At 36.0% G+C, this 15,391-nt stretch overlaps 1 protein-coding gene across 8 annotated transcripts in view; it reads left to right on the top strand.

The window, feature by feature from the left end:
* Nucleotides 1-15,391, top strand: part of VPS13B (vacuolar protein sorting 13 homolog B) — a 480,344-nt gene that overhangs the window by 246,325 nt on the left and 218,628 nt on the right. For all 8 annotated transcript variants that reach the window (XR_008464637.1, XM_054189533.1, XM_054189532.1 and 5 more), the window contains exons 23-24: nucleotides 1,445-1,679; nucleotides 10,079-10,299. Coding sequence is in view for 7 of the 8 variants with exons in the window: in XM_054189533.1 (XP_054045508.1) it covers nucleotides 1,445-1,679; nucleotides 10,079-10,299 (456 nt within the window). In the remaining variant the exon portion in view is untranslated. The remainder of the gene's footprint in view (nucleotides 1-1,444; nucleotides 1,680-10,078; nucleotides 10,300-15,391) is intronic.

Raw genomic sequence — 15,391 nt, 5'->3', positions numbered from 1 at the left:
TAAACTACTTATCAAAGATGTAATTAACTTCATTTTACAACTCAAACAGTTCTAAAACTAGAAACAAACACAGACTTCATGTAACAATGTATTTATTTTTGCAAAATTCTACTTTTATTTTTCTGCAGTGAATTCTTGTCAGTTTGTTTAAGCAAAAAGGCACAAAAATGCTGAAATGAAGATGAATATCTGTGTTCTCCTTACTAGGCTGGCAAAGTACTTACAGTGCTGAGGAATTCCAGCTCAAGTGCAAATCACTATTGCGGTCTTGAGGGACTATTAGCCTTCAAGGGAGGGTATGGAGTACAAACCTTTGTTATCAGTTTTAAGTTGTGATGTCTTTAATGATGTCAAATGAAAAGACTGTTACATAAGTTTACAGCAAACAAACGTTCTTCTATCACAACTACAAATAACAGCTTGTGTCCAACATTTTGTACACTAGACTCTTCCAAACTATTATGAGGAAATGATCTGAATCATAGTTTGTACTCGCTTAACACTTGTTCAAGTGTGCAGGCTGTTAGGGCTATTTGATATCCAGGTGCAGAATATTACTTGTAAGAGCCAAGAAAGTCTAACAGTCTGCAGCTTACACCACCTCCGAGTCAACAAGTCGTGATGAGTTCAGTTCTTGGTTTGGGCTCACTCAGCTTTGCTAGAAACTCATAAGGAGATAGCAGAATGGTCAGAAATGTTTTAGGGTAGCAGCACTGCTTGAAAATAAAGAATAAAAAAGTTCTATTTCAAATGAGACCATATGTGCTACTTCTGATTTGCAATGAAAACAGGAAAAAAGCTGTATAAACTTCGTGAACTTTATTCATTTCTCTTTCTCTTTGTGTATGTATGCACCTATCCATTTGTTTTAAAGTCAGTTTTTCACTAAAGTTTATATTTTTCCTAGTTTATCTGATGACCAGACTTTTTGTACATACTCATTACTGTTGATGATAAAGCAAAGACAGTATTTTGCTTGAAATAGGTCTTTATAGAAGTCTTTATAAAAATTAACAGCATATAAAATGTTGGTTAGTTCTAGAGGCATAGCTATTGCTAACAAAAGCTAATGAACTGCAAAAAGAGGTCTTTCTTGGCTTTATTGCGAGAACATTTTCTGACTCAATTACACTTCTTGTAAAAAGCTGTTGAAATGTAGATAGATGTATGTTCAGTTTATATGGCAACACCTTTCTGATCAAATTTACAGACCAAAATCACACTTTTTCTTCCCTCCCCTCCCATAGTCATAATTTAAAAGAATACATTAGTTTCCAACATTTTGTGTCATCTTTCCTCTGAATTCAACTGAAAGCTAAGACTATTTTCAATCAACTATGACGGATGAGTAACTTGAGATTTTGTACCAAGATGAATACTCCACATCGGGGGAAAAAAATGATAATCTGTTTCTGAGAAATCTTTCTTCGCTTTGTTTTTTCAGCTTGAAGTGCAATCTTGTTGTGTATTCCTTCCGAACGACAGCCTGCCTTCCCCAAGTACTATTGTATCGGGCGACATTCCTGGGACTGTGCGGAGCTGGTACCATGGGCAGGCCAGTATGCCTGGCACACTTGTCGTCTGCTTGCCCCAGATAAAGATTATGAGTGCTGGACACAAACACATGGAACCATTGCAGGAAATCCCATTTGTTGTGCTGAGACCCATCCTGGAAGAAGGTAGTGTGATAAACTCAAAAAAACCCCTTACTCTTTAATTCACATTTTTAACTGTTATGAAAACTATCTTCATTTATTTTGAAAACTTCTGATGTTGTGCTGCTTTTTTAGCAGTGTGTTATGTATTATTGATGGCCAGACATACTAATGACAAGGTTTGCCCCACGGAGATCAAAGTGAAACTCATCATCAGAGAGCTAGTTCTCTGATATGTTTTGTATGTTTGTTGAAGCCAAAAGAATTCAGAATTGTGATTTTTACCTTCATTGGTTTTGTCATTCGAGTTACAGTGTAGCCACTAACAGTTGGTTTGACACAGCAGGAGGGGGCAGTGAGTTGTGAATTCCAAGACAGAATGGAGGCAGGTTAGGAAAAACTGCTCATGTGCCATTGCTGGGGGGAGTAGGAATAAAAAAGTCTTGGGTCTAACATTCAGACTGGACATTAGGAAAAGGTTCTTCACTGGAACAGACTGCCCAGGGAAGTGGTCACGGCACGAAGCCTGTCAGAGTGCAAGGAGCACCTGGATGAAGCTCTTAGTCATATGGTATAATTTTAGGTAGTCCTGCAAGGAGCAGGAAGTTAGACTCAATGTTCCTTGTGGGTCCCTTCCAACTTGAGGTATTCTATGATTCTATGTAAGACAAGAAAAGAAATTCATAAATACAGCAGCCTATCAAAAGAAAACAACGTGACTTTATTGGTCACTGTGATAGGCAACAACTGTGTTCTGTCTTGTGTCTGTAGGGGTTGTAGCAAGGTTTTTGTAGAGATTTGAAGAAAAAAAATTGAGAAGATTTCTATGAGTATTTATGGGGGGATGCTCTTGTGCATGGGCTAAAGTTGAGAAAAAGTACAGTAGCTGCTATTTGAAAAGCTAATATTTGATAAAGGTTTGAGTTGTAGACCAATTTGAGGCAAGAATAAGTTTTTAACATTCCACAACTGATTGAGAAATGAAAGGAGGGTATAAGCCGTAAAGGACCTGGCAAAATACTTTTTTTTTTTTTTTTAAAAAAAACAGAGCCTTAGAAATAATCAAAGTAAGTATTAGGTGGATTTGCAGCAGTATTCTGAAGGAATACTGATGTAAAAATCTTGTTCTACAGATATTCATATGAAAAATTGTGTATGGGAAATAGGCGAGGCAAGTATCTCTAACAGTCTTGGGGTTTGGGTTTATTTTAATGGCATCCAGGAGATCTAGCCTTATATCTAAGTTTAACATTGCATGGAAAAGCCAGTTGTTGTGGTTTAACCCCAGTAGGCAGCTCAGCCCCACACAGCCACCTCCTCACTCCCCCTTAGCAGGATGGGGAGAGAATCGGAAGGGTAAAAGTGAGAAAACTCATGGTTGAGATAAAGACAGTTTAATAGGTAAAGCACAAGCTGCATGTGCAAGCAAAGCAAAATATGAAATTAATTCACTGCTTCCCATGGGCAGGCAGGTGTTTAACTGTCTCCAGGAAAGCAGGGCTCCATCACGTGTAATGGTTACTTGGGAAGACTAATGCCATAACTGCAAATGTCCTCCCCCTTCCTCCCTCCCCCAGCTTTTATTGCTGAGCATGACGTCACATGGTATGGGATATCCCTTTGGTCAGTTGGGGTCAGCTGTCCCAGCTGTGTCCCCTCCCATCTTCTTGTGCACCCCCAGCCTGCTCGCTGAAACATCCTAACATGGTGTAAGCACTGCCCAGCAATAACTAAAACATCCCTGCATTATCTACACTGTTTTCAGCACAAATCCAAAACATACTCCCATACCAGCTACTGTGAAGAAAATGAAGTCTGTCTCAGCCCAAATCAGTACATTGGTGTACAGTTAGTTCATTATTTTATTCTTGAAGTATATTTGAAGAATTGTTGCTGTTTTGTGTATTTGTTCTAAGATGAAGAGAGGGAGATGCATCAACTGTTCATTGCTTTTGTGACAGCATTTTCTGGGAAAACTATTGTCTTCTGCATACTTGCTGCTGAAACATAAACAACTATGAAAAATTAAGTCAAAAGGATGTTCAAAAGCTACTCCTGCTATCTGAAATTCGTTTGGATTTGTGTTTTCCCTCTCCCTTTGTTCTGCCACTTACATTGGATGCTTTTCCTCCTTCCCGTATTTTGGATGCTTTTCCTCCTTCCTGTATTTTACCTTAACTCACAGCAACAAAAATAAAATTGCAGTTTTTAATAATGAAGGTCATATTAGAGATCCTGACACCTAATAGGGGGGAAAAAAAAGAAAGAAAAAAGAGAGAGAGGTATGTGTTTTTCCTAATAACTTTCAGTAGGAATGATCTAATTCGTTAATCATAGAGACAGATAAAAGATAAATTTAACCAAATCTGTTGTTTGTTTTAAACTGATGATGTAATTTAATCCATTTATGAAAGTAAGAAGTCATTTGAATTTTGTCAAACCCAGATTTGAAAGCAAGATCCTAGTGAAAGAAAAGAATCCCCCTGGTTGGGACAAAGCCTATGGTAAGGAATTTATTTGTGTGTGGCTTTGTGCACTGGGAATAATGCCAAACAGAAGTTCTCACAATCTCGATATTTTTGATTCTCAAGTGGAGCTGTTGCCTTCTCCCATGACAAAAGTCCCTCCTTAAACAGACTATTAAAAAGTTTTTTCAAAGCTTTTAAGTCACCTTCTTTCTTTCTTCCCATATAAAGGTAAATGTTTTTTATGGGCTTTCATTGGGAGAGTCTCTTAATTTCCATTCTGTCTTTGAACAAGACTTGAGGGACATACTATCATTCTTAAGATGTGTTACCGTATCTCTGAAATTATATTTATTCAACCTTGCTTTTTCTGGAAACTATTTTTTGAATCATTCCTTCTTTTATAAAGAAGACTTGAGTAAAAGGCTTTCTTACAAAGATGCATTGTTACTTTTAAGAAAGCTGTGTTCTCAGTCATATATTTTTCTTATTACATGAAAAACTAAAAGAGGAGGAAAAGGGAGCACAGTCATACTGTCATTTGGGGATATTGCAGCCTACTCACAGAGGCTTATTGACCTCAAGATGTCAACATAGTAAAAATAGCTTATACAATATTTCCACAATTGGGTCTTTCCATTTGTTTTCAGAGTTCTGATACGTTTATTTCCTGAGGTAATTGTAGTTTGTAGGAATACTTAAAAGAATATTTAAAGTACAGCACTTCGATTCAGAAACTTAATTTACCTTTGTCACACTAAGTAACTTACAAAAGAAATGGATTTATCTGTGTAAAGCAGACAGTCTGTTGAACTGCTGTTGAATAACAAATGCAACTAAGTTCATAAAAAGGTATTAAATTGCATTAAGTATTATATTTATGGTTCAAATCAATCAGATGATTGATCCATGAGGTAGTATTCACAGAGGATATTAAAAGAGAATCGCAGAATCATAGAGCAGCTCAGGTTGGAAGGGACCTTGAGTGATCATCTGGTCCAAACTTTTGTTTGGTGATGAGATTATCCAGCATCCTGTCCAGTCGCATCTTGAAAACCTCCATATCCCTGCGAAGGTTGTTCCAGTGAATGATATCTCTTATAGTAAAAAAATTTTCTTTCTTATACCAAGATGAAAGCTCTCCTGGTGCAACTTCTACCTGTTGTCCCTTGTCTTCTCCATTTTGGACCCTTGTGAAGAGGGCGACCCCTGTCCTATTTATTGCTACCCTTTAAGTAAAATAGTTGCAAAGAAGAAATTAAATAGTTAGAAACTCAGCTTGATCAGAACTGAAATGTTTAGAGAACTGCTGAGGGTGAGTCGTGGCTTTCTGTGCATGCTTGTGTACATTCAGCTTCAAATACTTGACAGTTCATCTATATACTCTCTAAGTCCCAACCTATAGCGATAGGATAAATTGTGATAAATTTTCAGTTGGACAAAATATTTTGTTATGGTAGGACTTCTGGACTGCTAAGTGGCTTACAAAAATTTAAAATGCTATAATAGGAAAATAAATTCAAGACATGAAGGGAACTAAAATTTTGCTTTGGATAAAGCACTAAGTTTTAAAGTAATTATGAGAATGTTTTTGGCATCTATGAAATCTTCCTGTGTTTAGAAGTTTACATTTTTAATTATTTTAATTTAGAATCTTTTCCTGGCTCCCACTCACATTTTAAACTAGTTACTCTGTTTTGGTCTGTTCCCCCTGCTTCAATCCTGTTGTCATCACCTTTTTTTTTTTTTTAACAATCCTTAGCTGGCGCGTGTAAAATGTTCCTCTGTGGGTTCATACCAGTAACTCTTATGAATTCATCTTTGTAGAAATGTTTGGTTAGGTCAGAGTAAGATACAGATATTTAGCTGAGACAGAGTAAAAGTACATTTTAGAAACCAGTGTTTAAAGTATCTTAAAATTGTTGTTGATATTGCTAGATATCATATTCATATTCTCATATGCATAGCACTATACTGACAGTCTTGTAAATCACTGTATTCCAAGCATTTAAATCTGAGAGGTGGCTTTTAGTTGTGAAATATGACAAAGTATATAACCTCACAGTGTTTTTTTAGCATATGTTTAAACTCAATAAGTTGTGGAGTGACTCATAGGGAAATAGAAAATTAGGGCTTGTAATACTACCGTGTGAATTAATTGTAATGAAATGTAGTAGTTTATGACCTATACAATATAATAGAAGCATATATATTCCAACCTGCAAAAGGCAGTTAAATGTTTAAAGTGGAGCAGCAATATGTTCCTCATTCTTACAAGTTATCATCTTGCATTAGATTTTTAAAAAAATGTTCATCTTCAATATAAGAACTGAAAAATGATTTCTGTAAATTGTAAGGTGAATATCTGACCTGTAAGGTCACCTGTAAGGTGAATATTCAAATAGTGTGCTATCTGAGTTTATATTCAATGTCACCATCTGTTAAACATGGTAATTATTGTATTTAACTTACCTGTTATGGTTAATGACCATGTAAAATTAGTTCTCACATTTTAATGATGTTCTTCAGTATCTGAATAGCAATGAAGATCTCCATAAATAACTTGTTAATGTCATATTCAGCTGTTAGAGGTCTCTAGGAGCTGGGTTTAAGTTAGAAAAGCCTGGGTGTTAGTGCTTGCATTTGAAGTCTGTGGAACTAAATCTTACCTGCTGAAAAGTGAGCTCTGACTTGGGCAAGACCCTTAGGGCTTTTGACCGGGTGCACCTGGGATATGCTGCCATACCACTGCTTCCCTGTTGCATGACTGGGAGGAAGTACAATAGTGACCTAACGTGTAATGGTTGCAATGTCTTTTAAACATTGCGTGTCACGCAAGAATGTGAGCGCATTGGAAATCCATGTAAAGACCCTGCAATGGGGGTACAGAAAGGGAAATGAAGACAGAATAGTCAAGATGCTTTTTGAAGATTGTAAAGGACACCTCTAGCGAGTCTGGGAATAGATCTCAGATCATATACATGATAAAGCTTTCATGATCTCTCTCCTACCATTACTAATGTTAAACAAACAAAATTTCTCCTTTATACAACTGTCAACATTGTGTACGCAACATTGCCTACAACTGCCATTTCTGCACTCTGTTTTTTAAAATAAAGAGCAAAGAGCAAACATATAACAATTATTAGTATTTAAGTACATTTATCAATATTGTATGTTATGCATATGGAAAGGCTTATGATGAACATTAACTCTAGCTAAGAAACAAAGTGCATCAAGTAACTACCAGAGAAAGTGCCTGCACATAGCAAAAATTTGTAATTATATATATTGGAAAAATAACTCAAAGACTCTGTAGGAAAGAAGTCTTGCTAAACTATTGCAAATAGCAGATAAATTATGAATGCCAGTTCTTTGAAAATTATTTGGTCTGGTTATTGGGTCAGTCAACTGCCCAAGATTCATAAATTTAAGAAGTTACCAAAGCAGTTGAAATATCTGAATGAACGGATTTTCAAGTTTTTTAAATCGGTAGTGATGTTTGAAGAAATTAAAAATAAAGATTTAGAGAGCGGTAAATCAGGAATTAAACAGAATCTTCAAACATACTAGGAGTTTTTCAGGTGTATCTTTTATAATCTTGCCCATAAGAGATGTGGAGTGAGTTCTAGTTCCACTGAAGGCGATGCCAGGTTTACTTGTGATATTTCAGTGTAAAAGAATCTCAGCAATTGAGTGACAAAACAATAGTATATGCATGAATGGGAAGGTTAGATGTAGAGAAAATATCTGCCAAGTGTGGCACTGGCTTTTTCTTCCTTCCTACTAATAAATAATTTTTGAAATAAATCGTATAAACAATGCTGCTTTTGATGTTTAGACATTTTGAATTAATTATTTAAATAGTTTCATAACACCAATCTGCAAATGAATGTAGGTAAAGTTTTTTAAAAAACCAAAATAATAAAGCAAACATATGTACAAGAACAAAACAAGGATTTATCGGGTGGATAGTTCCAGTATAATGTTAGAATGGTCACATAGTGTGTGTGGACCTGAAGAAGAGGTAACTGATGATGTTAGGGGGAATTTCATAGCTGTAAATTTGCCATATCTTTACTACAGTGTTTGTTTAGCATACTGTGGTTTCTGTACATTGATAAAATTTGATTGGTATTTTCCTTTTAAGGTAGATAATGTATGCAGCACAGTAAAGTTAACATTCAGTATTTTCTTTGGAGATTCTTTCTTTCTAATCCATGAAATACAAGCTATGTTAATTTACTGTGGTGGTCACAGAGAAAAACAAAGTTAATGCATAGTAATTAGAAACATGTCATTAGAGTTGACTTTGCATTTGAATTTTTTTCCATCTATTACAATTAATATTTTGTATTCCTTGTCTCACTGAACTTGGAAAAAATACAGATTGCTAACTACTTTTAAATTTCTAATCTTAAACCTTTCCAAAATATTTTCAAATAACTTTGAGCTGAATTCTTCAGTATGCAATAGCTTCAAAATAAACTTCTGAAGTTTTAAGTTCTTACTTTGGATGAGACACACAGACTCCTCTGATATATACTCTTGACCATGTAAAGTTATTGCTGGTTCCACCTGTGGAGGAAACAATAGAACTCTTATTAAAATAATATGGTAAAAAGTTTGGATAAGGTTTAATGTTCAAGATTTGAGCCTGGAGTCATGGGTAAGAAGAGTCCAAGTTAATCTATTACCTCAGAAGTATGGGAGCCAGGCTTGAGAATCAGAACAGAAGATGGCAGACAAATGCAAGTGTACATTGAGATGGGCCCTTGGAGTCTCAAAAGGCAATAAAAATTCAAACTAGTGTATTTAAACAACACATGGGCAGTTTGTTTGCTGCCTAGTGTGGCCTACAGTCAACACTGTCCTGCTGAGAAGTCACATCCCTAAGATGTCTGACAGAGCCACTTCCAGCTGGCTTCAAGGCGGACCTGCCGTTGGCCAAGGCCAAGTCCATCAGCAGTGTTGGTAGCACCTCCATGTGTGGGATCCCATGCTGGAGCAGGGAAAGAGTGTGAGGAGGAAGGAGCAGCAGAGACAACGTATGATGAACTGACCACAGCCCCCATTCCCTGTCCCCCTGGGCTGCTCAGGGCAGAGGAGGTTGAGAATTTGGGAGTGCAGTTGAGCCTGGAAAGAAGGGAGGGGTGGGGGGAAGGTGGTTTTAGATTTGTTCTTGTTTCCCATTATCTGGGTAGGCTCCCTCCTAAATATAAGAAATGAAGTGCTCAGTGTATGTCTATAGTTTATTTTTACAAAATCCATCATCATTCTGTTCCTAGGAAGGTAAGTGGAGGCAGTGTGATAAAGGAAGGAGCTGCAGTGTGATAAAGGTCTCGCCTGAGCAGTGCGTTGGGATAGGCTTTACTCTGTGGCACCACTCTGTTGAGATGCAAGCTGTAAATATTTGGAAGAGAGATAATTCTCCTTTTTACTATTGAAACTTGTAAACACATATGAGTATATAATGTAAGGAACTGCCTTTGCCATCCATATGCTAAAATAAGCGGGGAGTGGTTTCAGGATAGTCCTCAGTTCGAGGAAAATTGTATAAAGCAAAAAGAATGTTCTATAAAGACTACGTTGTATAGTTTGGGGTTAAAATTCCCAATGAATTTCAATTTTTTTAAAAGTTGTAAAAAATTTCTTACTGTTATTTAAATTTCGAGGTATAGAATGGAATTGATGGTTGAATTGTAGATTGAGATTGTAGGTGGAGGTTGTAGGTTGTTTGGTTGGACTCGATGATCTTAAGGGTCATTTCCAACCATGAAGATTCTGTGACTCTGTGATTCTGTGAATTATATTTGTGAGTTTGGAATGAATTTAATGGTTGTTGATTGTACTTTCTGACTTCTAAGGGGCTTTAGGATAAGGCCTTTACTGAGTTTTGAGAAAATAATTGTCTAGTTCTTATTATGCAATCATTTAACTGTTTTTCCTTCTTTTTAGGTGATGCTTTTCCGTGGACTATTAGTCTGCATCATTTCAGTATATATACTCTCCTTGGACAACAGATGACACTTAATTTAGTGGAGCCAATGGGCTGCACTTCTACTTTAGCTGTTACTTCACAGAAACTGCTTGCTTCGGGGCCAGAATCCAGACACTCATTTGTTGTCTGCCTCCATGTCGACCTTGAGTCCCTTGAAATAAAATGCTCCAACCCCCAGGTTGGTACATTTAATTGATTTATGAAAGGAAATTAAAAATAACTCGATTTAAGTACAGTTGTTCTGCATGTTGTTGAAGTGGGTCTCTTCTATCTTAATTTTTTTTTAACTGGGCCATCAAGATCAAGGTGGTTAGATTAAGATTTGCTTTGAAGCTCTCTCAAGTTTTGTAATTTAAACTCGTCTCAAAATGTAATAGCTACAGTATAAATGCATCTCTTAGCTGATGGAGTGAAATGAATTGCAGATGTACCATTAAATGCTATAGTGTTGTTCTGCTGTCACCATGGCTTCATATATTGAAGTGGTTTAATGTAATTTTTTACCATAGAACCAACATTTCTTCAAACAAAAGATGTTTTTTAGGCAATGGTATCCTTTAGTAAAGGAAAAAAAACCCAGATGAATGTGTGTAAACAGAAGTTACCACCTCACTTATGTTTATTAAAAGGCAAAGATGTTGCTAGATTTGCAGAAAGTGCACCCTGTATTTTACTGACCTGGATCAAGTTTGCTGTAGTTCCAAATAGAGTAGGGTTTTTTATGCCAAATTTTGAGCAATCTTGACTGCGACTTGAATAACGCTTTCTTGACAGTTGCAACATTTCCAGTGGTAGTGGAAAGAACGCTCTTGTTCAAGAACACTCTTGTGCTTGGGAATCACAAAGCTGTTGAGGTCTGAGTAGGGCTCTGCATTCATACACTGTCTGCTCCAAAGTTTTAGCCATATGCAAGATTTTTCAAAGGATGTCATGGACCAAATGGGCTGCTTATTGCTTCATTTAACAGAAAGAAAGGGAAAGAACACAAAGTATTATAATTTTGATCTGATACACAACACATCACATTTGTAAAGATTTATGGACCTATGGCCTAAGTCTAGGAGGTGTAATTTTAATGTTATCCCTTGTGTGTACTCATTACAATATGTTTCTCAGTCGCACGCAATTTTTCCCTTGCCTCATTCCATGTTATGTGAATGAAACAAGTGTTTTAAACTATGTATTTATTTTAGCCTCAATGTGTGGTCTCCTGCCTAATTCACTACCTTTCATCCAAGTTATTTCCGACTCATTTGCTATATGCCGTTGTCTTCTGTACTTGGGTAGGCTTGTGCTTACCAGGAGGAGGGTTGGTAGAGTGAGATTGCGCACTGGACATGGCAAATTAAAATGGAGCAGCCTCAACAAGGCCTACTCGGACTTGTAAAGCTGTATGACAGTTGCGTTTGCACATATAAAGGATTGTCACTGTGCTACAAATGTGTAAATGGGAAAAGATAAAATTATGGTTTTGCTGAAAAATTTAATTTTATATTTAAAGACTTCTGAAAGCTTTACTTTGCAACTTTGTAGTATTTCCATAGCATTTAATGAATTAATATGTGATTATTTTACAGCCTATGGAAACCTGCCTTACTCTGTATTAATTTTAACAGAACTGTATAAAATTCGTCTTGATATTGCAGTTATTCAGAAAATTGGCAAATATTTTGAGATGCTCATGTAGCAAAAATAGTTTGCTACATTTGATCAGTACGTTCTCAGTGAAATTCCAGCAAATTGCCTCATCAACTGTGGGGTTTTTTTAAATCTCCAGTTAATCTCATGATTAATATACATAATACATTAATAGTATTAATTTATAAGCGGAATGGCATTGTTATAAGTGAAAGCCTTAAGTAAATTGGACTTGCAAATTAAAAAGAAAAATAGGTTAAGTAAAACACATTTTCCAGCTTTCCTGCCAAAGCATGATCGAATAATCTGTTTTGCAAGCTGTAAGAAAATATTTGCACTAAAAATTTTAAATTGCAAGCTCCATGTAAATCATATTACAAGTATAGTGAAAAGTTACAAGGAAGTTGTACAGTTGGATATCAGACCAAATATTGTTGTCTTAAAGGATGTCCTTCTATACTGTGTTATTTATTTACTGAAGTATTGTAATGACCAAAAGGATCCAGACAAATTATTTGAGATTAGTGAAGACTCTTGAGCTGTACGATCTCCCTTACTCGTCCTTTCTGCTTTACTTATGCAAAAGGGGGAAAAAAAAAACATCAGTCATCTTTAACCAGATGTTCAAGAACAGAAGATGGAAAATACAGTTACATAAACAGCATTTGATAGTTATAAATTCACATTAGAGTAACGATGCAATTTGATTCGTTAGAATGGCGGGCTGTATTTTTTTCTATAGATGACAGCCTTTAAGTAGATGATACTTAGTGCATTTGTTAAATGGTAGCAAAGCTGAAATATTTTATTGTATGACTATTATGATTTAATATGAAACCATGATCTGATGGTTTTATCCCTTTAAAGTCAATAGATACTTCCAGTGTGTAAAATTGCCAGGATATTGCCTTTTGGTGTAGTTTTCAATTTTGTAGTAATGTGTGATTTATTTATTTTTTTAAGTATAAAATGCTGTAATATATTGAACATTACAGATTTTGCCAAGTAGTCAGTGGGGTCTTACTGAGTTATGTGTGGTTTTGCTGGGGAGGGTGTGGAAGCAGTGAGAGAGGGGAAACTTTTCTTAACAAATACTGGCAGAGTTATTCCTATTTTTGTCATACCATTTTTCTTCTCTTTGAATAGAGTGTACTAAAAATAATTATTATATATTAAACTGTTATGCTCAAAAATTCTTATAAAGGAGAGAGGCCTTACACTTACATTAGCTCTTCTAATAGAATCAGAAATAGATTTTCAAAATGTCATGATTTATTCCCATCCAGCAACTAAGCACCACACAGTTGTACGCTCACTCTCTCCTCCCTGATGAAATGAGGGAGAGAATCGAAAAAGTAAAAGTGAGAAAGCTCATGTGTTGAGATAAAGACAGTTTAATCAGTAAAGCAAAAGCTACATGCGCAAGCAAAGCAAAATATGAAATTAATTCACTGTTCCCATGGGCAGGCAGGTGGTCAGCCATCTCCGGGAAAGCAGGGCTCCATTATGCGTAACCGTTACTCGGGAAAACAAATGCCATCACTGCAAAGTCCCTCCTTCCTCCTTCCCCCAGCTTTATACACTGAGCGTGTTGTCATATGATACGGAATATCCCTTTGGTCAGTTGGGGTCAGCTGTCCCAGCGGTGTCCCCTCCCAACTTCTTGTGCCCTTCCAGCCTGCGCGTTGGTGGGTTGATGAGAGAGGCAGAAAAGGCCTTGAGGCTGTGTAAGCACTGCTCAGCAATAACAAAAACATCCCCGTGTTATCAACGCTGTTCTCTGCACAAATCCAAAACATAGCCCCATACTAGCCACTATGAAGAAAATTAGCTCTATCCCAGCCAAAACCAGCACACAAAATCTTAAGATTACTCACTTGAAAAGGTGCAACCAACAAAAGCAGTAGAAATCTTTCCATTTTAATGAGTAACAACCATGGAATAAAATTAAGTGTATTAAAAATAAAGACAGTAGCTCCTAATTTGAAGTTTTAAAATTTTATTTACCTGTAGACATGTGCTGCCTTTTTTTTTCTTTTTGATGAGATTTTATTGTGAGGCTTTTTGGTATTTTCTACTTTTTAGTTCCATGAAAATCATCTCCTAGTCAAAACGTGCCTCTTGGTGAACTTGCTGTTTTGTCTCTGGTTTCAGAGCAGGGTCATATGACTTGGCTGGCTGGTTGCTGGCCATGCTCAGAGAGATAGCTACTGCTGTCTGAAACAGACACTCTTTCAGAGTTGCTGCAAAGATTCTAGGCTGAGCAATTTAAAAAAAAAAAAATCTCCCTGATAACAAGTAATTAATAGGTTTAATGATTATGACTGATTAAATTCTTCAGTGTTGGATTAGCTGATGACAAACCTCTTCACTTTGTGTATGAGCATGTATGTAAACACAGAAGTTGCATCATTCCTTCATTTGGGTTATTTTGTGCCTTTATAAATAGTAGCATAATTAAATTTCTGGAAGCCTTGCTTCATTAAAACAAGTACGGCTTAAATTATCTTTAGGTTTCTTGACCAAAAAATATTTTGAGGGAGAGGAGGTTGAAAGCACGTATGATTTGGATATGTGCCTGTATCCTATTAATTTTCTAGATACTCTTTTGCCAGCTTAAGTGTCAACACCAGTTAACATTCTATTACTCAATCAATCAGATGGACGTTATTAGTTGATCTTCCTGAGTTTGATGGAAGAAACTTGGGAAAACTTAGAAATCTGTAATTACTAATTTAAAGCCTGCCAGTGCATATCAGAGTGCTATGGACACAAAATATTTTCAAGCATAACTTTTTGCCACAGCCAGAGTTGTTATTTGTCTGTAGGTTGTTCTGTATACAAAGGCAAAAAAAGTACTGAGAAGTTTATCTCCTTTAAGGAAAAATTCTGTCTAGAGCATATATGACCTGCTCAGTGTAAGCCTTGAAACTTCAAAAGAAAATCCAAGATGAATTAAGAAGGTTTTTATAAAATTCCAGCACATCACCTCTTAAGAAAGGACTGTAGCGTGTTCTTTGAGACTTCATCACACACTCTCACGCACAAAATCAAGTACTGTTTTATATCAAATGTAGATTGACAGCAGTGTTTTTCTGCATCTGTTCTGCCCACATAAGAAGCCAGCTTCATAGAGTAGATGTGTCCTGAGGCTTAAAGTTCTTATAAATATGAGAATTTCCATTTTTTATAATGGCAAGTTGGGTATGGTATCCAGCTGTGGATCTGCTTATATATTGTTTGCAGTTTTCTCTGAGCATGTTTTATACCGTATATTTCAGTATGTTGTCATACAACTTCTGTGATTAATGCTTATTTACAAAAACTTGTGTAAATATCTTAGAACTGAGTCAAACAATGTGCAAGTTAAACAGTGTGTTTCTGAATATTGGAATGACATATGCCAGGAAACTGTTGAATTCGATAGTAGATAGTCTTCCTAAAACATAAAATGGTTTCATACACTGTGTGAGATCATTATTTTAATACCATTTAAATGAATCATTTTTGCATTTTTAATATTTAATAAAGTTAATGTTTGCCTTTTTCTAGAGGCAGTATCTACACATATGAAATATACCACAAATTACCTTTGTTTAATTTGATATTAGTAAAAGTTTTACAAGTCTATG

Source organism: Rissa tridactyla, chromosome 2 (assembly GCF_028500815.1).
Source record: "Rissa tridactyla isolate bRisTri1 chromosome 2, bRisTri1.patW.cur.20221130, whole genome shotgun sequence".
Taxonomy (NCBI): Eukaryota; Metazoa; Chordata; class Aves; order Charadriiformes; family Laridae; genus Rissa; species Rissa tridactyla.
This window is presented reverse-complemented; position numbering and strand designations above follow the sequence as displayed.